This window comes from Mesocricetus auratus, unplaced genomic scaffold (genome assembly GCF_017639785.1).
Source record: "Mesocricetus auratus isolate SY011 unplaced genomic scaffold, BCM_Maur_2.0 Super-Scaffold_100023, whole genome shotgun sequence".
In the NCBI taxonomy this organism is placed as follows: Eukaryota; Metazoa; Chordata; class Mammalia; order Rodentia; family Cricetidae; genus Mesocricetus; species Mesocricetus auratus.
Genome location: NW_024429204.1, coordinates 20,215,383 through 20,240,060, shown reverse-complemented (window position 1 = coordinate 20,240,060; position 24,678 = coordinate 20,215,383). Strand labels below are relative to the sequence as shown.

The 24,678-nt window shown below is 48.7% G+C and overlaps 1 protein-coding gene across 4 annotated transcripts in view; it reads right to left on the bottom strand.

Annotated features, from left to right (window-relative positions):
• Positions 1-4,416: 4,416 nt before the first annotated feature.
• Positions 4,417-24,678, bottom strand: part of Tbc1d31 (TBC1 domain family member 31) — a 62,068-nt gene continuing 41,806 nt past the window's right edge. For 2 of the 4 annotated variants that reach the window (XM_013122569.3, XM_040730437.1), the window contains 11 exons: positions 23,266-23,399; positions 22,566-22,745; positions 21,320-21,552; positions 20,708-20,860; positions 18,571-18,706; positions 15,151-15,243; positions 12,607-12,747; positions 11,195-11,389; positions 10,000-10,138; positions 6,142-6,252; positions 4,417-4,755 (listed from right to left, as the gene is read on the bottom strand). In XM_013122569.3, the coding sequence (XP_012978023.1) occupies positions 4,622-4,755; positions 6,142-6,252; positions 10,000-10,138; positions 11,195-11,389; positions 12,607-12,747; positions 15,151-15,243; positions 18,571-18,706; positions 20,708-20,860; positions 21,320-21,552; positions 22,566-22,745; positions 23,266-23,399 (1,649 nt within the window). In that variant the 3' untranslated portion in view covers positions 4,417-4,621. Of the gene's footprint in view, positions 4,756-6,141; positions 6,253-9,999; positions 10,139-11,194; positions 11,390-12,606; positions 12,809-15,150; positions 15,244-18,570; positions 18,707-20,707; positions 20,861-21,319; positions 21,553-22,565; positions 22,746-23,265; positions 23,400-24,678 lie in introns of those variants that run through there. The other 2 variants (XM_013122570.3, XM_040730436.1) reach the window with 2 other exon arrangements.

The following is a 24,678-nucleotide window of genomic DNA, read 5'->3' as shown; positions in this document are numbered from 1 at the left end:
GTGGAGGCTGCAGTGACCTTGTGTGACACACCATGGACAAGTGCCAGAATCAGTTCGCATTCGATACTGAACTCACTTTTGTTGTTGCTCTTGTCAAAGTTTCATGATGGCCCCATCCAGTGACAGGCTTCCGTATAAGAGCTAGGCTCTCTATCAAGCCGGACATATGTTGGCATCTCCGTTTTACCAGACAGAGGCCAATACTGAGTCTACTTTGCCAACCAACCAAGAAAGCTGTAGAACTTCCTCCAGCATGTGTGTGCTGATGTGGTGCCCCTCCCCCACCCCGGCTCTGCAGGGTGACATGGGGGTCCTCTTGTTCTGTGAGGCTGTCAGTCGGCTGTGTAGTTAGTTCTGCTTACTTATGCTTCTGTCTCAAGGACCCTCAGCAAAGTGTGTGTGTGTGTGTGTGTGGTGTGTGTGTGTAAGATAAGATAGATAGATAGATAGATAGATAGATAGATAGATAGATAGATAGATAGATAGGTTGAGAGAGAGAGGACAGACAGACAGACAGGTTCAGCGGTGTGTCCTGGAGGAGGGCTCAGCTGCATCTGGACAGCTGAGTACTTCACTGAAGCCTGAACACAGCTTGGGAAGGTTCCAGGTCTCAGCTAACTTTGAGTATAGCCCACCAGCCTTGGTTTGGCTAAGCACGAGGATCGTTCGTTTCCCATGGCCCTCTGATACAGTCATCCCACCTTGAATCTTTTTTTTTTTAAACATAATCCTTTATTGATCCTTTGGGAATTTCACATCATGTACCCCAATACCAATCACTTCCAGACCCTCCATATCTGCCCTCACCTGATGGGGGAAGTCCTCCATCTTTCCAGTGCTCTTCATCCATCCTAGTGGGATCGGGAGCTGTGGTGTGTTACACAGTATAAGATAGTCCCATCCACAAAATGTCCTTTGCAATGAGTCACTGGCCTGGTCCAAGGCCTCTGGCTCCACCATCACTGGACCTCAGGGGAACTCCTCTCGGATATCTGTCTTGCCGTTGCCCCGAGGCATGAAGACCCTGTGGGTATCCTTCCGCAGGACCAGACCCTCACCCACTCCAGCAGCTCACAGATGGTTGATGTTAGTTAGGGTGGGCCAACCCCGAATCTTCGTGTGTGTCCAGCTGTCAGCTTGGACAGTGTGGGTCCCTGACACTGTAACACTGTTTCCTGCTGCCTGGGGACCTAGACTAGCTCAGGTAGAAAAGTAACCCTGTTAGTCTATCTTTCTGGAATACTCTCCTTGGGCTGGTACCCTCCTGTGTTCTCGTCTGTACCGGTTTCCCTATGAGCTTATTAAGTCTTTTGTTCCACTTGTCATGCTTAGTTGTGTGGACTGGATCCAGACTGGTACAATGAGGTGAGGGGTCAAATTCAGCATCTCTGCTAAGTGCACCCATGTTCCTAAATCAAGCCATTCAGTCCTTGTCCATGTCCGAGGCCACTTTGGAAAGAGGCCTTTACCAAACCTGGAGGAAACTATTATGAATGGATGAATATGGTCACGAAAGTCCTCTAGTCAAATAGGACCAGATCCAACACCATCCAGTCCACACCGCAGGGGCTGGTTGGTAAAGCTCAGCTGATGAAGTCCCAACACGAGGATCTGGGTTCAATCCCCGGAACCTACATTTATAAAACAAAGTCAGGGCATGGCATGTACACTTGTAACTCCAGCTGGAGAGGTGGAGGCAGGTGGACCCCTGGGACTGACCCTCTGGCCAGCCAGCCTAACCTATTTAAGTTTCAGGCTAGTGAGAGGCCCTATCTCAAAAAACAAGGTATTTACCTTGTTTTTTGAACCTGGGAACCTGGGAAGTGTTGTCCTCTGCCTCCATGTGGTAATACATTACTTATGATTTACTAAAGCTTGCCTGAGGATTCAGAAAGCAAAGACATCCAGGTGATATACACCTTTAACCCCAGCAGCCATACTAGCTAGCCAGACAGTAGTGTCACACACCTTTAATCCCAGGGTTTAGGAGACAGGCAGATGGATCTCTGATGGGAGATGTCATTCTGAAATCTGTCTCTTATTGGTTGTTGAATAAAGCACTGTTGACCAATAGGGAAGCAAGATAGGTGGGACTAGGAGTCGAGGAGGATTCTGGGAAGAAGAAATACAGGGAGCCACGATGTAGCCGCTATAGGAATAAGAGGTCCAGACCCTTTTCTCCGGTAAGAGAAATACTTAAATTAGCAAAGATGGGTTAAATACTTAAGTCAGAGCTAGCCAGTAAGAAACAAGCAAATGGCCAACAGCTTATAATTAATATAGCCTCCTGTGTTGTTATTTGGGGACTGCAATTGTGGCAGGGCCCAGGCAGATGGCGGGGAAAGCTACACTCAAAGATCTGAGTTCAAGGCCACCATGGCTTACACAAGAGTGAAGAGTAACAGAGACCACGCCTTTGATGCCAGCACTTGGGATCACACTTTTAACCCCAGCACCAGGGAGGTGGAGACAGGAGAGATATGGCTGGGCAGAGAGAGGAATAAAAAGGAGACAGGAACTGAGAGCTTTTGCCTCTGGGGATTCATGGAGACAGGCTTGCCATTTCAGCTGGGTAGAGGTGAGGTCTAGTTTGGCTGCTTCTCTGGTCTTCAGCCTGAAGCTTCAACACTAACATCTGTCTCTGGGTTTTTATTTTCAGTGTTACACCTCCACATGCTCACAAGCATGCGTGTATGTATAGCCCCCTGGTGATGGTAAACCAGCCACGCCAAGGATACCCGGGAGGTATGATACTGTATTAGAGAGAGAGAAGTCACTCACATGAGAAGCTGAGAACTGAGGCCAGCGCTCTGCTGACTCCGACCTTGAACGCAGCCCCCAAGCGAGCAAGCGAGCCCTTTCCTCTTCCCTTTATCTCTCTCACCCCCAAGTACCTGTGACCATGCCCGTTTGGGGTGGCCAGTGTTGCCGATATGTGAGATCTCTCCCCACAGCCCCCCAATCATGTTGGAGTGTAGCCAGATGTGGACTTGGCCGATTAGTCGAAGCCCAAAGAGAAGTCTTACGAACAGATCAATTGTGCAGAAGCCATTCAGACACTCAAGAATACACCTTAGAAACTCTTCGGGTGCAATCCGAGTGGGAAACATTTTAGTCAAGTTCAATGTTTATTCAATTGCAGAGAATTCACATTATTCAAAAAAAGTTCAAAAAAGTTAAGGAAACAAACAAAAAACCCTGGGTAAGACTATAGACGTGTTAAGCGGGAAGAGACAATTGGAAATGTCGTATATATATTTAGTCGACTGTGATAGCCACTGCAATGCCAACTCAGAGCATGTGGTGGCCTGCCAGGGTCTGAAGGCCACCAAAGCCGTGACTTCAGCAAGACCGCTGTAGGGCTCAGAAAGCAAAAGAAGGCAAGAGTACTCCTGAATGCCTTTTGTCACAAGGACGGAAAATTTAAAAAACGAGGTGTTACAATTCTATGTCCAAGGACATGGACAGGTACACACACACACACACACACAGATAAATCCTTTTCTTTTAAAGGACCTATGCAATGACATGATGGCAATACACAGCTCACTGTGGCAGGCATTCTTAGAACTTGAATGTTTTCAGGTCAGCAGGCTCCTTCGCTCAAGTGTCCCTCATGTTCTACATTCTATGCCTGTTTCTGCGGCAGAACACCACTGACTGCCCGTACTGTAACCTCTGCAAAGGTCCAGGCTTAGGGGCTGCTCCTGGGAAGCCAATGCTTGCACACGGACAGGAGGTATTTTACTCCCCTACCTCTGTGGACAAAGGAGATAATTTCCAGATGCATTTGGTTTATGGTAAGATTATTCTTAGTGGCCCCAGGAAACAGAATTACAGCAGCGAAACACACGTATCCTCTGTGTCTAGCGCTGGGCCAGGAACTTCAGATACATGCTGACCATCTCTCAGGGACGCAGGAGGCCCGGGAGGCCCCCTGCAGCGGTAGCAGTGCAGTTCTGACTACTGTCAGCAGAGGGCAGGAGAAGCTGAGCCAGACGCAGGGCTGTGATGGGTGGGGTCACACAGAGGCCCCACAGGCCTCACAGGCAGGAAGTGCAGAGCAGGCAGCTGCCTCTCAGCCAATCCCACAACTGCAGGGTTCTAGCCCAATCCTGCTTGCTGCTGTAGCAAACCCCGTTTGCTTGCGTGTTTGAAGCCACACGTATTTATTTACTTACGATGGGCATGAGTGTGTGGGAGACAGAGGACTGGGTTTTCTTTTCCACCCTGTGAGGCCATGGCTGTGAACTCGGGCCACTGGGCGTGGGCATGTGCCTGTACTCACCTGCACCTCCCTGACCGTGGAGTCCTGTTCCTTATTTATTCTTTATCTTTAAGATAAACCCCATCTCATCAGCTAAAGCTGTGAAGTCTGTTTTGGTCTTTGTAAGAAACAAGACAACCTGCCTTGAATAGTTCTCAAACACCTTTACTGTGGAGCATTCCAGAAGCCCTTTACAGCCAAAAGCATTATAATTCAATAGAAAACATAATTTTATAGATATATTTCTCTATACAAAAGGTTGACCTTTATAAAAACTTAGAATAAATAATTGAAAAATCAGTGCCATTGATTTAAAAAAGGTATCTCTCTGATTGTCTCATGGTGAAATGTCTTCTACGTCACCAGAAGTTGAGGGGGCTGACACCTGCTGCGAGCCTGGGCGGTGAGTCTCTGGCGAAGGCTGCGCACTCTCTTGAGAAGATCATGCTCTGTGTGGCCCCATTCTGTCGCTTTCCTGCTTGAAAAGGCTGGGATACGAAATTCAGTTGTCAGTCGAGCTTTCTGATGCACTAATACAGTATTTACCTTCAGTGGAATCACGCTACAAAAATCGGTAACACAACCAACACCCTAACGAAAACCTTGACCCAAAAGCCAGCCATGTTTCCCAGGTCTGTGAGGTTTCATTTCCCAGCCAAGTGGCTTTTTTGCTGTGGCTGCTGCTGACGTGAATGGATGTAGGGGAGAACACACAGCTTTGGCTACTGAGCACATGGCATATGCGGAAATTAGGTACAAAGCTCGGCCGGGGAGCTGAATGGTCAGGACAGCGCACATGTCACCATGATGCTCAATGGCAATGAGAGAGGACAGACAGACTCCAGGTCATGAGCTGAGCCGCACACCACGGCAACCTTGCCAACACGGGGTGTTCCAGCAGTAGTTGGAGGCAGGGGCGTCCCGATCAAGGCTAAAGTAACTAACACCCCGCTCAAGTTACAGCGCTTCGTCCCAGAGAGGGGCTGGCAACACGGGAATCAGACTCGAGGGGGCAGCCTGTACACAGTTAAACAGCTTCAGTCTCTGAAAATGATTTTCAGCCCCCAAAGGAAGGCAGCTTTCATTCTGCTGCCAAACCACCCGAGCTCAGCTGGTTCCTCCCGGTTACTCTGAAGTGCAGATCACCCGGCCTAAGTCTAAACTCTAGGGGGACTGCTCTCTCTGTGCGTGCGTGCGTGCGTGCGTGCGCGCGCGTGCGTGCGTGCGTGCGTGCGTGTGTGTGTGTGTGTGTGTGTGTGTGTGTGTGTGTGTGTGTGTGTGTGTGTGATTCCCCGCTGCTCTGCAGGCTGCAGGGTCCGGGGCTCCAGCTGCTTGGGGAAGACAGTGAACCACAAAAGGAAAAGGTTTAGCTCTGGGGTGTCAGGGAGAGACCAGTTGTGAACCTGGTACATTCCCAGAGAATCCTCGGCTTAATTCTTGCTCTGGCACAGAACTTCTGGATCCACACAACAGGACTCAGCAAAATACGGCACTTGGTACGGAATTTTCTGACTTGTCATTAGCAATGCCTCTGATGAAGCTCATCTTCTGAGAGACCTCACAGACCTCAGAAATCAGATTTGCCTTGATCTACACAACAGCTTTATTGGAAAGCCAGTTAAAGGTCTAATAGACTCGGGGGTGGGGGTATTGGATCTATGTTACAGTCTAGTCAGTGTGGCCCTGGTTGTTTGGGGCAGTGGTGCTGGGCTTAAGAAATGGAGTCACGTGACCTCTGTCTCAAGCTCCTCCCATTCTGTCTCCCTTCTGGGCTTCCTCCTGCCAGTGCCCCTGGAAGCCATACCATATCTGCCCCTGCTCCTTCAGTCTGCACAAACCCTGTGAAATGGGAAAGGACAGAAAGTCTTCCTTACTTGTCAACGTACTCTGTGTTGTGGGATCCGTTTCAGAAATGTCATTTAATTGTGAGGTTTGGGACAAATCGCTTGAGGCCATGTGTTCCCTTTGCAACCAGGGCACTTGCACTAGAAAAGGGAGGAGAGAAAGAAGAGAGAGAGTGAGCAGAAACTGGTTATCACCAACAAACGGTGCCGGTGAAGTCACTGACAGCCCCCCCCCCCCCCCGTTTCTTGCTCGGGGAAGAACCCTGCAGCGGAAATGAGTGTCGGGATGGAGAGCAGAGGCTCTGCTAATGGCTTTTAGGAGCGTCTTCAATAATACAAAGGCCAACGCCAAGCGATGGAGGCTAAAAGCATGGCTTGGTGGTAGAGCGCTTTCCTAGCACACACGAGGCTCCAGATTCCCTTCCCGGGAAAGGAAGACGTCAGGGTGGTGATCTCAAGCATCAATAAGGAGATTACGGGATGTGTTAGCGAATGGTCCCTGGGAACCACCGAGAGCATCGGTGGCATTGGGGTGGCTAGTCAGGTGGGTTGCTGAAGCTGACTTTGTGGGGGTCAGCAGCAAGATCCCTGGAGCCACGCTGTTCATTAACTGCTCTCCCCACACAGGACTGATGGAGGCCGAGCAGGTCAATCCTGGGCATCACAGTGCAAGGAGAGAACATTCACATCCACACACACGCACCCAGCACACAACGCCAGCAAACCCACACACACGCACCCAGCACCAAACGCCAGCAAAACCACACACACGCACCCAGCATACAACGCCAGCAAACCCACACACACGCACACAGCACACAACGCCAGCAAAACCACACACACGCACCCAGCACACAACGCCAGCAAACCCACACACACGCACACAGCACACAACGCCAGCAAAACCACACACACACACCCAGCACACAACACCAACAAAACCACACACACGCACCCAGCACACAACGCCAGCAAAACCACACACACGCACCCAGCACACAATGCCAACAAAACCACGCTCGCCTTTCAGCTGCGCCCCTCTTTCAGAATCTGTCCCACCCCAACACCGGCATCTCTTCTAACTCCCATCCAAGGGTCAGGGTCACAAGGACAGGGTCACTGACTCACTGTGATGCCCACCTCCTGCCTGATCCAGGGAGAGTTAGGTGAAGTGTTCGACCTCAAGGAGTCTTTACGACAATGTAATCGCCAGGTAACTAAGTTCAAATGGTGTGGCGGGATGGGATATAAAGGCCTGATGTGGGAGCCCTTCTGTGTATATGTCAATAAAGCACTGTTGGCCAATAGGGAAGCAAGATAGGTGGGACTAGGAGTCTAGGAGGATTCTGGGTAATGTAGTGAAGAGAGTCGTCACCATGTGATGGTGGGGAGAGGACGCTTGAGGCTGCATCCCTGGTAGATAAGATCTTATAAAAATATATATTAGTAATTATGGGTTAATAATCAAGTCAGAGCTAGCTGATAAGAAACCACAGCAAACGGCCGACAGCTTCATAATTAATACAGTGTCTCGTGTGTTCTTGGGGGCTGCCAGGTGTCTGGCGGGAAGACTACACATTACAAAGGCCACTATCAAAAGCTGGCTGCCTTGTAAGAGAGGCAGCTAATGTCTGCATCGTTCCAAGGAAGCACATATAGACAAATCACTGAAGAAGCTTTATGAAGGGAGGAAAATGGAGCTAGGTAACATCTGGCCAGCCTCCAGATGTCCCAGTGCGGGTGATGCCGCCCCTGCCATGCAGCAGATGAGCCACACGTCAGGCACTGGCTTCTCTCACTCACCCTTCCTGAGCTGAGAAACCCACACTGCTGCCCACTGCAGTCTAGTCCATCGTCTCTAAGGGATGTTTGTCTCTCACACATGCACTGGCCTGGAGCTCACTGTAGCAGAACCTGTCCTGGGGCCTCCCCGACTATAATCTTCTCACTTTACCAACAGGGAGACTGCTGGGCATTGGTGGCGCACACCTTTAATCCCAGCACTCAGGAGGCAGAGGCAGGCGGATCTCTGTGAATTCGAGGCCAGCCTGGTCTACAGAGCGAGTTCCAGGACAGCCTCCAAAACAATACAGAGAAACCCTGTCTCAAAAAACCAAACCAAACAAACAAAAACCCAAACAAACAGGGAGCCTAGAAAACCAAAGACTCACAGCCCAGTGGCGTGGCTATCTGCTTCCCCACCTGTCCTACACTGGGTCCCCTGCGTGCTCATCTACCACGTGTCACCATCTGTCTTCTGAGCCCTCCTCTTCCTTCAGCTCCTAGTATCTTGAAGCCTGGCAGCAGCATTTCCCAGTGTTAGTTTATTGTTTACTAGTATTTGTGGTGGGTGGAGGCCGTGCCCAGATGCTGAGCGTGAGGGAACCGGCAAGAACACAGCTTCCAGAGTTGCTCCTCTCCTTCCCCTGCCGGCTCATCAGTTTCATTTCTGAGGAACTGTTTTATTAATACATAATTTATAGCTGGATGGTGGTGAAACACGTTTAATCCCAGCACTTGGGAGGCAGAGGTAGACAGATCTCTGTGAGTACCAGGCTGGTCTGGTACAGAGTGAGTTCCAAGACAGCCAGGGCTGTTACACACAGAGAAACCCTGTCTCAAAACACACACACACACACACACACACACACACACACACACACACACACACACACACACGCAGCACACACACACACACACAATTTATATGTCATATGCTTCTGCTTATTTGAGACAGATTCTCGTGCAGTGCAGGCTGGCCTTGAACTTGCGACCCTTCTGCCTCTCTATTTCCCAAGTGCTGGGGCTACAGTGATATTTCACCACATTTGGCCAGGTCATGTTTTTAAAGTGAAGAGTTTGATAGAATTAATATATTCAAAACTATGATAACCATCACCACTGATTTGAGAACCTTTTCATCATCCCCAGAGAAATCCCGTGTCCTTCAGCGGCCATTTCCCCACTGCTTCCTGGAAACCACTCGCCTCCTCACGTGTGCAGACGTGTGCCATCATTTTTCCTCATGTGTGCAGACACGTGCCATGCCTGACCATTTCATACGGAAGCGCTGCCACAGGGTCAACCATTCTAACGCATGGGACATTCCTTTTAAGAGAGGAATACGATTCCACTGTACGGAAATATTCTTTCTCTCCCCTCAGATTTGACCGTGTGGCTCAGACAGACCTGAGACTCACCACAGCCTCAAAGTCTTCCTAAGTGGATTATAGGTCCACACCACAGCACCAAGCTTGAACACACACTAAGCAGGCAGACTGCACGCTGAGGGAAATATGTACCCGAGAAACTCTTGTTGGTCCTGGGAATCCAGCTCGGGCTGTCAGGCACGGTACCGGGGTCCACGCCCACCAGCTCATCCCAGCAGCCCAGCAGAGTTGGCCTGTCAGTTGATAGGGCTGCAGCCGTACCCTACAGCCTAAGTTAGGCCTACAAGACATCTGGAGCCAGCTGACTGCACACATCCTTACTAGGTTAGAGCTCACTCTTCGGGGACAAACCAGATTCCAGAAGATTAAGAGACTGCCAAAGACCACGGACCTCTGAACAGAGCAGTTCTACGGGGCACTGAGGCTCTCCTTTCTTCTCTGTCTACTGTTTGCTAGGTTCTGTGCTGGGACTGAACTTAGGGCTTCTTGTACTCAAGACAAGCCCTCTACTGCCAAGCTCTATCCCTCGCTCAAGGCTGCTAACTGGTGGCTCTACCCCGCAGCCTACCCTCCCTGAAGCCCCTCCTCCCCCCAAAAGGGCACCACCACCTTTTAGCCAAGCACACCGTGACCAAAAGCAACAAGACAGGCCTGTGGAATCTACCTGGTGGCCGACCATGTGAGGAGGCTGTAGCAGCACAGAACCGCGGACACTCACCTTCACTGACCGGCTCTTCACCATGCTCCAAAGCCGCATCTGTCTCCTGCTGCAAAAACCACTTTCTGCAGGCGTCTGAATGGGCAGAGGCTCTCCTCTCAGACTGCAAATGAGACTCCTTCTCTTCCGCTTCCTTCCACTGAGCACAAGTAGGGCAAACAGACCATCAGAGACCGGAGACAGACTTCAACTTTGGACCTGTGCGGCGCTGTGGGACTCGGGGTGTCTGTGGCGGCCCGTGGCTATGTCAGAACCCCAGAGCAGAGGCAGGTCTCCCTAGCAGAGATGCAGCAACTCCTCTTACAGGCTCCGGCTAGCTCCCCATGGATGGGGATTAGTTTCCTGTACTGTGAGGGGTAGGCCCACGTCACAGATGACAAGACTCACACAGGTAATGTTTGCTTGGCTCTGGAACACACACTGATCATAAAACCTAGTGATTTCTAGTAGTCCCGCTCTTTCCCTATAAAATGAGGAAATTCATCTTAAAATGACTGACTAGTGAATTTAAAACACCCCGGAATGCTACAACATGGAAGCACACACACACTTTTTGTGATTAAAATACCAATCCCTTAAATACAAACTTCAAAGAGTCAAACCCCGAGGCCAGAAAGGCAGCAGAGATCATTCTCCTTACCTCATGTAAATGACACCACATTCTACAGTATGCTGAGACAGTGCCAGCAATGTTTGCCGCGAAGAGAGAGGGGCTCGCACCGCAATGTGCCTACGGCCTCTGGCGTCATTATGAGTGAGTGATACAGTGACAGAGAACGAGACACATACAGTACAGAGCGGGGAGGAGTCAGGGTCCTGCCTGCAGCTGCCCACCCCTCCCGAGAGACAGAACCACTTCGGTCCTCTTTATAGTTATGCTGCTGCTACTGGCCACAGGGTCTACCATGTGAAGTCGTTTTACATTTTAAGTATAAAGAGTTGGGAAGTGAAGGCAGTAATACTATCAAATCAGCAAGAACAAACCAGCGGTGGACAAGCCAGGAAGACACTGGAGCACTTCTAAGTCCATCGGTGTTAGATGATGCTCCTGAATACCATAACATAACAAGATGTGGCCATTATGTCTGGATCATTTAATGGGCGAGGGTATAACTCAGCGGCAGGGCGCCTGCTTGTGTTTGTAAGAGAAAAGATTGGCTTAGCACACTAACCACGCGTTTGTAAGTTCCCTCACCTTCTTAGCTTCCTCCTCCACCATCGCGTTTAAGACTTGCATTTCTTTCCTCCTGTTCTTCCGGAGGAGAGTGGCGACCTCCTGGTAGCCCTCGCTGCGCTGTAGATCGTCGTATTTCTGTTTATGTAAGGCTTGAAGCTTCCAGTCAGCGTTCAGGCAGGCTTGCTCGGCCTTTGCCAAGTTGTCCTCAATTACCTAAGAAAAAGAAATTCCAGAGACAAGGTGAAACCATGTAAGATATGGACATCCACAAACTGTGCTAGAGTCTGCTGCGGGCTATGGTACTGTCACCAGGGTGCTTAAACACACTGACTTCCAGGCCCCACCGTAAGCCGCTTAAACCCATCAGCAGGCCAGCTGGTATGTTTAAAAGCTTCGAGAACAGACACGGGTGGGGTGGGGGATGAGATTGTGAGTTCAAGGCCAGCTCAAGGTCAGGTGTTAAGACCCTCTCTCAAAACTCCCAAAGTGACTGCTTTCCAGTCAGCACTGAGAACTTCCAGACTAGAGAACAGGCAAGGTTCAACGACTTCTGGTTTTAACACCCCGAAAAGCAGTTAGAAAAGTCTGTTTTCAGATGCACAAGAACCTGTAAGAGAAACACAGCAGGACGGTTGTACTTCAGGGGGATCTGCTGACAGACTAGGCTGAAGGTTCCTCCTAGCCCCGCCACTCCTGATTTGTGAACAGGGCCAGCCTGGGACACACCCACTTAGCATTGTGTCAAAGGGACCTTGGAGGAAGTTCTTTCTCAAAATCTCAAGTCCTACCTCAACCCACTTAAGCTAGCGTTTGTGAAAGGACACTTCGTAAGTAATTCTATAAAACAATTGGCAAAAAAACCTTTTTGAATCCCAGCACTTGGGAGGCAGAGGCAGGTGGAATCTCTGTGAGTTTGAAGCCAGCCCAGTCTACAGAGCGAGTTCTAGGACAGCCAGGGCTGCTACACAGAGAAACCCTGTCTTGAAAAACAAACGAACAAAAATTGGAAACTGTTTTCTTAAGGCTTCACCTACTGCATCCTCAAATCTGGCACAACCCCTCACTCTACGCCAGTATTTCCAAGCCCGACAAGACCATCCCATGCTACTGGGTAACATTACGGATATCCACAGGACGCTTCGGAAAGTCTGGCTAGTACACCAGGCGGAGACCTGAGGCTGTGCGACCTTGTGGTGTCAGGACAGTTCCAGAGAGAACACGGCAGGACGGATAATGTGTAATTCTTAGTTCTCCATGCTCTCTTACAGGCCTTAACGTTCTCTCAAAGGGCTTGTCAGATGAGAGAGGCCAATGCAGTCAACAACCCATAAACGCAGAGCCCCGGAGCCCCAAGGACCGAGGCAAACAAAAATGGATTACTGCAACTTCCAAAACTTCCAAATGTGTGTTCTCAGGAGGGCAGCTCTCACCTTCTGAGTCCTTCTGCTCCCCATCTGGCTGGCTTCTAGCAACTTCTGGAACATGTGTTCTTCAAGAGCCACTTTCTGCCTATGGGCATCGGCGTCTTCTCGGATTTCCTTTGCAACAGAGTCTTGACTTCTAGAAAGATCCTGTTGAACACAAAGGGACTTTTGCTTTGCTCAGGCCCCAAGAACACCTGTAACTGTTTCACTGTCAAGTAAAAAGGAAACAGTGGTGACTTTGCTGACAACTGTGGGGACCCTAAGAAACTTCTCCATAATGCATTGAGAACGGCAAGCACGTCAGGATCAACTTCTACATTCTACTAGTTAACAGGGCCGTGGCACACTGGGGAACATGGCTTAGGACACCTCCACGGCCCCCATGCCTAGCAGAAACCTGTGTCACAGAGTGTGTTATTACCCAGCTATGGACAGGAATAAAGCACTGAATTATGGTACGACATGGATAAACCTTGAAAATACTAAGCTAAGTGCAAGAAGCCAGCCACAGAAGACACTTTATATATATGCTGCATTTAAATGAAACAGGGCAGACAAACCAGAGAGAGGGAAAAGAGCTCAGCAGTTGCCACGGGTGGGGAATGGAAAGTGATGTTTGTATGGTGGCTGGAGCAGGTGGGAGGCAAACAGCCCTCAGATGATCTAAGTCAAAAGGCAGGCAGAACACACACTGTATGTATGCGCCAACAGCCTCAGTGACCACTGCTAATGACATCAGCTGCTGCTTCTTACGGTATTGGGATTAAACACGGGGCCTGTGTGTTCTATCAAGTATTCCACCACTAAATATAGCCCCGGCAGTTATTTCAGATTTATTTTTAAAGTGTGTGTGTGTGTGTGTGTGTGTGCGCGTGAGCGTGCGTGTGTGTGTGTGAGCGCGAGCATGTGTGCGTGTGTGTATGCGTGAGCGTGTGTGTGCGTGCGTGTGCGTGCATGCGTGTGTGTGCGTGCGTGCGTGTGTGTGTGTGTGTGTGTGTGTGTGTGTGTGTGTGTGTGTGTGTAGCACAGGTGTCCTCAGAAGTCCTGGAATTGGAGTTATTGGTAGCTGGGAGCCACCTGACATGGATGTCGGGAATTAGCTCTTCAAGAGCAGTGTATACTGAACTTACTCAGTGATAAAACAGCAAGACGAAATTCTTTCCTTAAAAAACATTATTTAACATGCATGAGTGTTCTGCTTGCAGATGTATATGTACCATCTGTGCGCAATGCCCATGGAGGCCAGAAGGGGGTGTTGGAGCCCCTGGAGCTGGCATTACAGATGGCGGTGAGTGCCACGTGGTTGCTCTGAAATGCTGAACCACTGCTCAAGCCCCAGGGTTACTTCTTGATTCAGAGATTTATATTTTTCTAATGATCTCCAAGCAGCTTAAGCACCTTCACAATTAGCTAAAAATACAAGTATTTTTCAATTACATACAGAAAAGGCAGATGTACAAAGAAGTTTATTGTTAAAAATTGTAAATCACTTTTTAAGTTTTATATTTATTATTTTTATTTTATGTGTATGGGTGTTTTGCCTGTGTGGTTTTTTTTTTTTGTTTTTTTGTTTTTTGTTTTTTTGTTTTATGAGACAGGGTTTCTCTGTATTGTTTTGGAGGCTGTCGGTCCAGCCTGGCCTCGAACTCACAGAGATCCGCCTGCGTCTGCCTCCCAAGTGCTGGGATTAAAGACGCGCGCCACCACCGCCCAGCTGCCTGTGTGGTTTTAAGTGTACATATGTGCATATAATGCCTGTAGAGGCCAGAAGAGGGTACCGGATTACCCCACCCTACACCTTGGAACTGGGTTACAGATGGTTTTTAGCTGAAGTGTATGTGCCTGGAATTGAACCTGGGTCTTCTGGAAGAAAGCCAGGGCTCTTACCCACTGAGCTGCCTCTCCAGCCCAAACATTTAAGTTTAAATAACGTTTGGCTCAATAGCAGCTACTACAGACAATAATATGAAGGTCCACAGCCATTCAGAAAGAGAATTGCACCACACTGTTTGAATTAACACTGAACGAGTAACAAAATGGTTTTCTCAAATAAAAACTTGCATTAATAGTTCTTTTCAATGATAAAAACTGAAATATATACACTAACTACATGACTGCTGATTTAATTCCTGACAGTTCATATCTGAAGTATTTCATGTTTCTTGCTTCAGGCCCCTACAATCTCAGAGGACCGGGGAATCCTCCTAATCTAAATGTTCATCAAGCAGAAGTTCAGATTCGGGAGGGTCCTGGATTCTGAGCACGGTTCACCGTGCAGGCTGGGAGAGTAACGGGGTGATTTCGGTCACTGCTACACAAAAGTACAGCAGGCAGGAAGCCACCCTGAGGCCAAAGCTGGGCTCCAGCTGGTGCCACAGACCTGTGACTGCCCTGCGGGGGATCCAGGAATCCGACAGTCGCTAACCTACAATCCTGGATGACACGACAATCTGCTTCAAGAGTAAATAAAACGAGTAAGGCAAACCACAAATGAGCGGTCTACAGGGGCTGACGGTCAGCGCTTTCCTCCCGGGGAGAGCTGGTTCCCACCTTCTCATAAAGTCGTTTTTCTGATTCCAGTTCCAACTGTCTCATTTCCAGGTCTCTGGCTGTGGCAGCAATTTCCTGGTCTCTCATTTGTACCTGTGAATAGATCAGAAGTTGTCAAGGCCCCCAAAGAACTCACTGCACAAGTCTTAGTGGATTTATAATGCTGTAATCTGGGTAGCCCATTAACAGCACTCCAGAAACACCACCACCCAGGAACTGGGTTTCAAACGGAGTAGCTGCAGCACAGTGGTACTCTCATGGACTCTAGGGCTAACCTGGGTTAGGGTTATGCTTTTGGAAAGCATGCGCACTGCCACATGCCCACGCAGACAGACGGACCAGCTGGTGGCCGCTCCTCCCTGTCGCAGTAACCAGCTCCCAGTTACGGAAAACCAAGCAACTGCAAGTCAGGGTGGAGAGAAACAGTGCTTACTCTTATTAACATAAATTATCTTATAAATGTGACTTGGCGAATTATAAGTGCAGGCTGAAGTTTCCTGTGACCTGAGTTCTGTGCCCTACTTGACAGTGTTCACCTGGAGCTCACTGTCCCCAAGTCTGATTACTCGGGGATCTCAGTTCTGTAAGACAGGGGTCGGAGCCGGGCGGTGGTGGCACACGCCTTTAATCCCAGCACTCGGGAGGCAGATGCAGGCAGATTTCTGTGAGTTCCAGGCCAGGCTGGACCAACAGCCTCCAAAACAATACAGAGAAACCCTGTCTCATAAAACAAAACAAAACAAAAAAACCCCCAAAAAACAAACAAACAAACAAACAAACAAAAGACAGGTGTTGGGGGAGGGACTCTCTACAGACCCAGTTATTTTTAAGGGTGAGAATAGAGTACATGATGTGTATTTGGAAAACAAAACTGTAACCAATCAACTATCCCCATCATTCATTCAGCGAACATTTAAGGATTGTAGCACTATCTGGCCACTACCAAATATCGTTGACTAAAGCGCATACTACAAAATCCTCGTGAGAGAAGAAGCGGTAAAAATGAGGACCCCGTGGGATGCAGAGACACATGGTCAAACAGTGAAACAAACGCTGTGCCATTGACCTTAAGGAAGTTCTGGGGAAAGCAGCAGCTGGGATAAGGCCTGAGCGTGAAGTCGTAGTCCGGGCTGCACCGAGAGGGGAAGCAGGGTCAGGCACAGCACCGCACTCTACGGAGGGTCTGGTTACTTGATTATGAATTCTCAGAGACACAAACAGCACACACACAGATCACAGGAGTCCACAGACGTCCATGTCCCTGCGGGCGCTGGGCAGTCAGAGCACACAGCACGGGAGAAGACAGCAGGGTATTCGGGGCCTCTCTCTCCCCTGCTACTTAGAGGAGTCAGGACGCCTCACTGTGTGTCAAGAGGGTAAAGACACCAGACATCTGAGCACGGACTACTTTTGGGAAAGAACACAGATTTTTTTAAGAACACAAAGCTATTAATTTGATTCACTGGATGAAGTAATTTAAAAGAACTGTAGCTTGACTATGGACACCCCCATGGAGGGCCTCACCCTCCCTGGGGGAATGAGGGGATAACGGGGGGGGGGGGGGTTGGGGGGAGGGCACGGGAGGAGGGGAGGGAATGGGAGAGGGACCTGGAACTGACTTGTGAAGCAACCTTGTTTCTTATCTAAATTTAAACTGGAAAAAAAAAAAAAAAGAACTGTAGCTTGTAAAAGCCAATTAAAATTAATTAGCCTTAAACAAGAGGTATTGAATTAAATGTTTTCTAAGGCTTAAAATTTTAGCATTTTATTGAAACTAGGTTTCAAGTTTCCAAAATTAATGCATAAATTTAATACAATACTACTGAGGAGAATTTCAATTGGATGGGAGAGGGGGTTCAGAAAGATCAAAGTCTCTGGAATGTAAATGTTTGGGATCCTGAGTCAAAAAAAGAGGAACAGTGGGCGAGGGTCAGACCCAGTTTAGGGAGTCACAGCTGCTGTCACCCACTGTGATCTGAGCGCCGCAAACAAGGGAGAGACCGAGTCCACAGGAGTCTCTGCAGTGACCCCTCTCTCTGCAGGTGCTGCGCTAAGACTCAACAAATGGCGTTGGGACAATGGCATGCCTTCTACAAAGATGCCAGCTTGGTCCCTAGCTCATGCCTTAGTTAACTTCAGATACACTCGGGGCTGGCACACCTTTTCTACAAAGCATCGGATGGTAACTAGTTCAGGCTTTGAGGGTCACAAGATGGTTCACACAACTACCCACCTTGTCAATAATTTTAAAGGTACTGTCAGAAACAAAAACCAAAACCAAATGACACTATTAACATTTTTTTTTTTCGGTTTTTCAAGACAGGGTTTCTCTGTATTGTTTTGGAGGCTGTCCTGGAACTTGCTTTGTAGACCAGGTTGGCCTCAAACACACAGAGATCTGACTGCCTCTGCCTCCCAAGTGCTGGGATTAAAGGCGTGTGCCACCAATGCCGGGTGACACTATTAACATTTTTAAGAGGCAAGTAGTAAAAGCTAGCTGAAGATATTTACAACAAACAAGGGTTAATATCCCAACCATACACTGCATGGCATCGCCAGCTATGTGTAACTGTTGGGCAAAAACAAAACAAAACAAACAAAAAAAAACCTGTAAAGGCAAATGAATGCATACTGCCGCCTGTCTGGTTAGAGATGTCGCTGCTAATCTAGAGACGTTTCATCTTCAGAGACTGACCTGGGTTTTATTTTTAGAACATGGTTAGAAGATTCCCCATGGAAGGCCTCACCCTCTCTATGGAGCAGAAGAGGGATAGGGGGCCGGTGGGGGGCATGGGAGGATGGGAGGGAACTGGGATTGATATATAAAATAAGATTGTTTCTAATTTAAGTAAAAAAGGAAAATGGGTAATCACTCAGTCTTTCCCTGTGTTTCTACAGGTGGAGGAGTAACTGTTTCTATTTTCTTATTTACGCAAATTTTTGTGCCTTCTGCTTCTGTGGCACGTTATAAAAAGTGACCGTTTAATGTCTTTTCATATTGCTTTATGTATCGGCTTCTCCTAGTGTCGCTATGTAGGTCTCTGGTGAACACGCCACGGCTAGTCACTTACACACTTCAGATACCCATCCACACCCAGACATCTCTGCTTTAGAACCGAGGAAGCACAGAAAACTCAGCTCTCCAACTCCAGATGTTCTGTGCTGGAAATTCTTTCTGTATTGACCACATGTGAATTTTATAATAGAGAAGAGTATCTCTCCCGGCTCACAACTGATGCTCACACTTCTAGAGAAAGCCACTAGACTGACTGCTTTCTTGGCCTGGGAATAGCGGGACGCTAAGGAAGGAGTTGTCTCAGCATGCATCGCGGGCACTGGCATCATGACGTAGTTTGATGGCATGGGGCGTTCGTGGCATGGGGACAAAGGGAGAGCCTGATTGAGATAAAGCTGGCCGACCTTTCTCTCGATCTCGTCCTCCAGCCTGCGCAGCTCCATTTCACGCTGATCTTGCTGAAGCTTCAGAAAGCGTCTCCTGGCAGCATCCTGTAAGCGGATTTCCTTCATCTTCAGCTCTCTTTTGACAGCAGCCAGCCTGAAAAGCAAGCTTATCAAACAGAGCACTTTCCAGCACACCTGAGTGGCCTGTGCTGTCTGGATGATTTCCCTTCAGTGCAACACAACTGTGTTGACAATTAACAAAGTCAGTGCTCTGGCAGAGGGTCAGGGTCAAGTGCAACTGAACGTCCTTTCGGCTTTACCTTCCAACCTCCCTCTACCTGAGCACCACGTTCCCAGTGCCCTGGTGGGGTCCGGGGCCTCGAGCACGCACAGCAAGTGCTGTACCAGCAAGCTGCAGCTCGGGCCAACTCATCACTGCTGTGAAAGTCCTTAACCACGGCATCGAGCAGGGCACCCACATCCTTTACAGTTCAGTGGAGACCATCAGCTCTGAAATGGCTTTTAACTGCCCATTGACATGAGAATCAATAAACATGGAGAGAAGTCCATTTCCCAGGCCAAGTGTGGAGTACACACCCATTTCCCCAGGACTAGGGAAGCTCAGGAAAGAGATCTTCGCTTTCCTCAAAGTTTACATGTTTAAAACTTTGTTTATTTTTATGTATACGAGTGTTTGCCTGCATGTATGTATGTGCATCACAGGCATGCCTGGAGCCTGCAGAAGTCATAAGAAGCCCTGGACCCTAGGAACTGAAGTTACAGATGGTTGTGAATGCCTTGTGGGCACTAGGAGCCAAACCCAGGTCCTCTACAAGAGCAGAGAATACTCTTAACCACTGAGTCATCTCTCCAGCCTCTTGTCAAAGGTCTTGTTTGTGTGTTTGTTTGAGACAGGCTGTCACTGTGCAACCCTGGCTGTCCTAGCGAGCCTTGAGCTAAGAGTTTCACGTGCCTCTGCATCATAAGTGCGGTATTAAAAACATGCACCGTCACACCTGGCATTGCACAAGTTCTGAATGCATAAGGAGAGAAATGATTTATGTCTCAATTTTCTGGACCATATAGTTATGTTTAAACATAATTTTAAAAATTACATTGCATTGGGTGGTGGTGGCACACGCCTTTAATGCCAGCACTTGGCAGGCAGATGCAGGCAGATCCCTGTGAGTTCAAGGCCAGCCTGGTCTACCCTGTCTTATAAAACAAACTGAACAACAACACCACCAACAACAACAAAAACAACAAAACCAAAAATGTCAGGCAGTGGTGGCTCATGCTTTTAATCCTAATCCTTCACATGGGGAGGTAGAGGTAGGGGGATCTCTGTGAGTTCAAAGTCAGCCTGGTCTAGAGAGTGAGTTCCAGGACAGTCAGGGCTGTTACACAGAGACACCGTGCCTCAAAAAAACAAAAACAAACAAACAAAAAATTACATTGCACCAAGAATGATTTCCCAAAACTCTATTACAAAGCATTTGGGCCTACCATAGACTTTTTTTTTTCCCACTCTGGAACCCCACTGTGAAGTTCAGACTAGCCTTAAGCTGGCAATCCTCCTGCCTCAGCCTCCCAGGGTGTTTGGGTGACAGGCATGAATCATGCTGGTTTAGAATGAATATTGCTAAATAACGTTTTTAAAAATGCATTAGAGCTCATACTACTTCTGAAAATTCTTGCAGGGGGCCAGATTCAACATTGCTTTAGAATTAATTTTACTACCTCTAAGCTTAGGACTGCACCTGTGTCCCTGCTGGGTCATGAGGACTGCACCTGTGTCTGTGCACCTGTGTCCCTGCACCTGTGTCCGTGCACCTGTGTCCCTGCACCTGTGTCTGTGCACCTGTGTCCCTGCACCTGTGTCTGTGCACCTGTGTCCCTGCACCTGTGTCTGTGCACCTGTGTCTCTGCACCTGTGTCTGTGCACCTGTGTCCCTGCACCTGTGTCTGTGCACCTGTGTCTCTGCACCTGTGTCTGTGCACCTGTGTCCCTGCACCTGTGTCTGTGCACCTGTGTCCCTGCACCTGTGTCTGTGCACCTGTGTCTCTGCACCTGTGTCCGTGCACCTGTGTCTCTGCACCTGTCTCTCTGCACCTGTCTCTCTGGCCCTGTGTCCATGCACCCGTGTCTCTGCACCTGTGTCTCTGCTGGGCCATCTTCTCTTCCTCCTGCAGAAGCATCTCTCTTCTGGTCTCCTCAGCTCTACGGAGCAGCTCTTGCTTCTGGTACCAGGCCTCATCCTCGGCTCTCTGTTCATCCACCTCAGCTTGCAGATTTTCAACTGTCTGTCTAAAGTAGACAATATTACTATTATAAAAATGCAAACGAGAAAGTGATTGAATTCCAAACAGCCAAGCTACAAAACGCAGGACCTGCTAGAAATACAACACATGGTTTTATTTCCAGGTACAGGAGAAGTCAGGGCTCTTTAAGGACATCTCTAGCCTTCAAATTTGGACTTTATACACACACTTTAGAAGTCATACTCGTTTCTCATTAAAACTTCCACCTGGGGCTGGAGAAAAGGCTCAGAGGTTAAGACCCTGTGCTGCTCTTGCAGAGGACCACGTTCGATTCCTAGCACCCATTTCTAGGAGCTCACGACCATCTGTAACCCCAGGGGTCTGGCGCCCTTTGGCCTCAGTGTGCAACTTCACACACACAATGCCCATGAGCCCATGCAGGCACAGTGCATACACATAATAAAGATAATCTTTCTTATTTACAATGTCTAATTACAATGATTACCTCTCTCGCAAGAAATCCAGTTCATCATTCCTGATCCTCTCTCGTTCCTGTGTCTGGTAGTCCACAATGAACTTCGGATACTGATTAAATATGGGGTATTGCCCTTTTGTCAATGCAACAAAAGCATCCAGCATGCTACTTGGATGAATATCAGCAGGCGTAGTCTCCATGAGATGATACACTTCTCTAATTACAACGTTTATGTCCAGGTTATTCCGATGGTGAAAAAAATACTGTAAGAAAACATGACGTTTGACTCATGGTTTACTCAGCAGAGCATGCGTTACTCAGAAAAAGCATTCAAAATGAGGACATCGTGAGCTGCAGAGACACACATGCAAGGGGCAAGAGAAACAGAGCGATTGGCCTTAAGGAAGTTACGGGAAACAGTAGCTAAGGCGAGGGAGGCCTCAACTGTGAAGCCAGAGTCCTAGGAGCACAGGGAAGGGGAGGAGAGGCTCTGAGTGTATGTGTGTGTGTGAGTGTGTGTGTGTGAGTGTGTGTCTATCTGTCTGTCTGTGTGTGTGTGCGTGCGTGCGTGTGTGTGTGTGTATGTGTATGTATGTGTGTCTATCTGTCTGTCTGTCTGTCTGTCTGACTGTCTGTCTGTGGGGGCTCTGTGTGTCTGTGGGAGGGACGGACGGAAGACCAGTTATAGCACTCATGACTAGCCTCAAACTTGTGATCCTCCTGCCTCAGTCTTCCTGGTGCTGATGTCACAGGGCACTGGCCTTTAATCCCAGCACTTGGAGGCAAAGGCGGGAGACTGCCGTGAGCTCCAGGCTGGCCTGTGTTACAGAGTGAGTCTGAAGCCAGCCCGGGCTACATAACAAGACCCTGTTTCAAAAACCCAAAACTCCCAAGTACTATTCTAACACATTCCCAGATGACCACAGACCAGCGGGGCCGTTACTGAGATCAAAGAACAAACACCGAGTGTTCAATGTTCTTTACAAAGGGAAAACAACACAGTTATCACAACCTGCTTGTCAATACACACGGTCAGGGATGTGCTCCGACTTTTTATCTGTTATATTTCTTCTACTTGGCACCAATGCCTGACCCAGCAGGCTCTCAGTCAAGAACTATACCTCAGTGCAAACAACTGAGATTGGACAGCTTCTTGCTTGGGGTTTGTTGACTTGGTGATGGGATGGAACCCAGGGCCTCACGTGTTCTAGGCAAGCATATCCACCACCGAGTGCACTTCCAGCCCAGAGAACCTCCTCCAGGGGTGGGCATTTACCTCAAAGTCGTCCTTCAGAGTCGAGTTGAGCAGCGGCGCTCTGGAACAGGTGTTGTAGGCCACCACGGTCATCAGGAGGAAGGAGGGGTGGTTGGAGAAGACGTTATCAAACAACCGGAGCCACTCTTCCCTCGTCAACACTTCTGAGAACACAGTTTCAAGGAGAGGCCAGGCATACAGCTAGAGCAAACAAGAGACGATGCGCACCGCACCGATAACCTAAGAGTCCAGACCGTCACCGGCGTCACCGGCGGTCTAAGCTAGGCGCTAAATCAGTGCCGAGGTGTGACAACGCCTCTGCTGCCCCCAGGCAGAGAGCAAACGTGCCCAGTGCACACAGGGCACGCGCTCTACCACTGAACTGCACCCTGGCCCCTGTCTGTCTTCATAGACGTCCAGGTAGGCAACTTGATAAAGAAGAATGGCAAACTGTTAAAAAACAGACTGTGTGGCAGGACAGCTCAGCGGGCACAACTGGTTGCCATCAAGCTGGTGACCCGAGTGTAAGTCCTGCACGCATGCCCACGGGTGTGTATACACACACGCATATACACGCACACAATGCCTTAACTTAATTTAAAAGTTACCAAGTAGAATCTACCATCCATTATTCACTGGGGGAAGAGCTGCTTCGTCCATAGCAGAGTCAGTCTCAGCCCTCCAAATAATGGTGTCACTCCGAAGCCCCTCTACTTCTTACCTGGGAAGTCACATTCCGATCCATAAAGTGCTGCAGCAGCTCCTTGTCATGAAATGCCAAGACATTTTCTATCATGCTAAGAATATTGATGGGAGGGTTAGGAAAGTACTCAAACCAGTGTTGACACCAATTGACTACAAAGGAAAACAAATCACAAAAATTGTCTTTCAATACGTTTATGTATTATAACAGCATTTTTTTTCTTGAGGCAGTCTCACTCTGTGTGTGTGTGTGTGTGTGTGTGTATATTCATATTCCCAGGCTAGTCTCAAAGTCCGATCCTTCTGTCTCAGCCGACCTAATGCTGGGATTACGGAACTTTTCATCTCTAGTACTGTGGGTTGGATGTAGGGGCCGTACACACGCTAGGCAATGCCTGCCATTAAGCTGTGCCCCCGGCCCGTTTACTCATTTAGTCAGTTAGCTACAGGTTCTGTGGCAGGCCTTGAACTTGTGGTCCACCTGCCCCGGGCTCTGGGTTGGCTGGGATCACAGGCCTGTTCCACCAGCTTCAGTGAATTCATTTTTTGCTCTTCAGTATGCTCATGAATAAAGAAGAGATAATATCTTTTTAGTTTCCATGGTGTTGATATAGTAACCTAGGCATAAAGAAAATTTGCCAATTTCTTCAGGGCAGTAGTTGAAAATGTGTCAATAAAAACACATGTACACACACACCACACACACTTCCAAACCCTCCCCCCCTCTCGTCTTTGTTTTTTCAAGACAAGAGTTTCTCTGTGTAGCTTTGGAGCCTGTCCTGGAATTAGCTCTTGTAGACCAGACTGGTCTCGAACTCATGAGATCTGCCCACCTCTGCCTCCTGAGTGCTGGGATTAAAGGTATGTGCCATCAGTGCCCAGCTTCCAAACCATTCCTAATCCAATATGTTAGTCCTTCTGGTTTCTGCTGACTCCCATATTTTCTAATCTTTGATTAACAAAGGTTAATAATCCTTATTGTCAATTTGACAGGATTTAAGGTCATGTAGGAGACAAACTTCTGGGTATGTCTGTGAGGACATTTCCAGAGAGGTTTCAATAAGTTATCATCAATATGGCAGCTCCGTTCCATAGACAGGGAGGAATAAAAAGGGAAGGTCTCGATGCATCGGCACCCATGGGTGCTTCCTGCGGCCTGTGGATGCAGTGTGATCTCTGCCTGTGCTCTGCAGCTGTGACTCTGTGTGCAGTGTGATCTCTGCCTGTGCTCTGCAGCTGTGACTCTGTGTGCAGTGTGATCTCTGCCTGTGCTCTGCAGCTGTGACTCTGTGTGCAGTGTGATCTCTGCAGCTGTGACTCTGTGTGCACTGTGATCTCTGCAGCTGTGACTGTGTGCAGTGTGATCTCTGCAGCTGTGACTCTGTGTGCAGTGTGATCTCTGTGCTCTGCAGCTGTGACTCTGTGTGCAGTG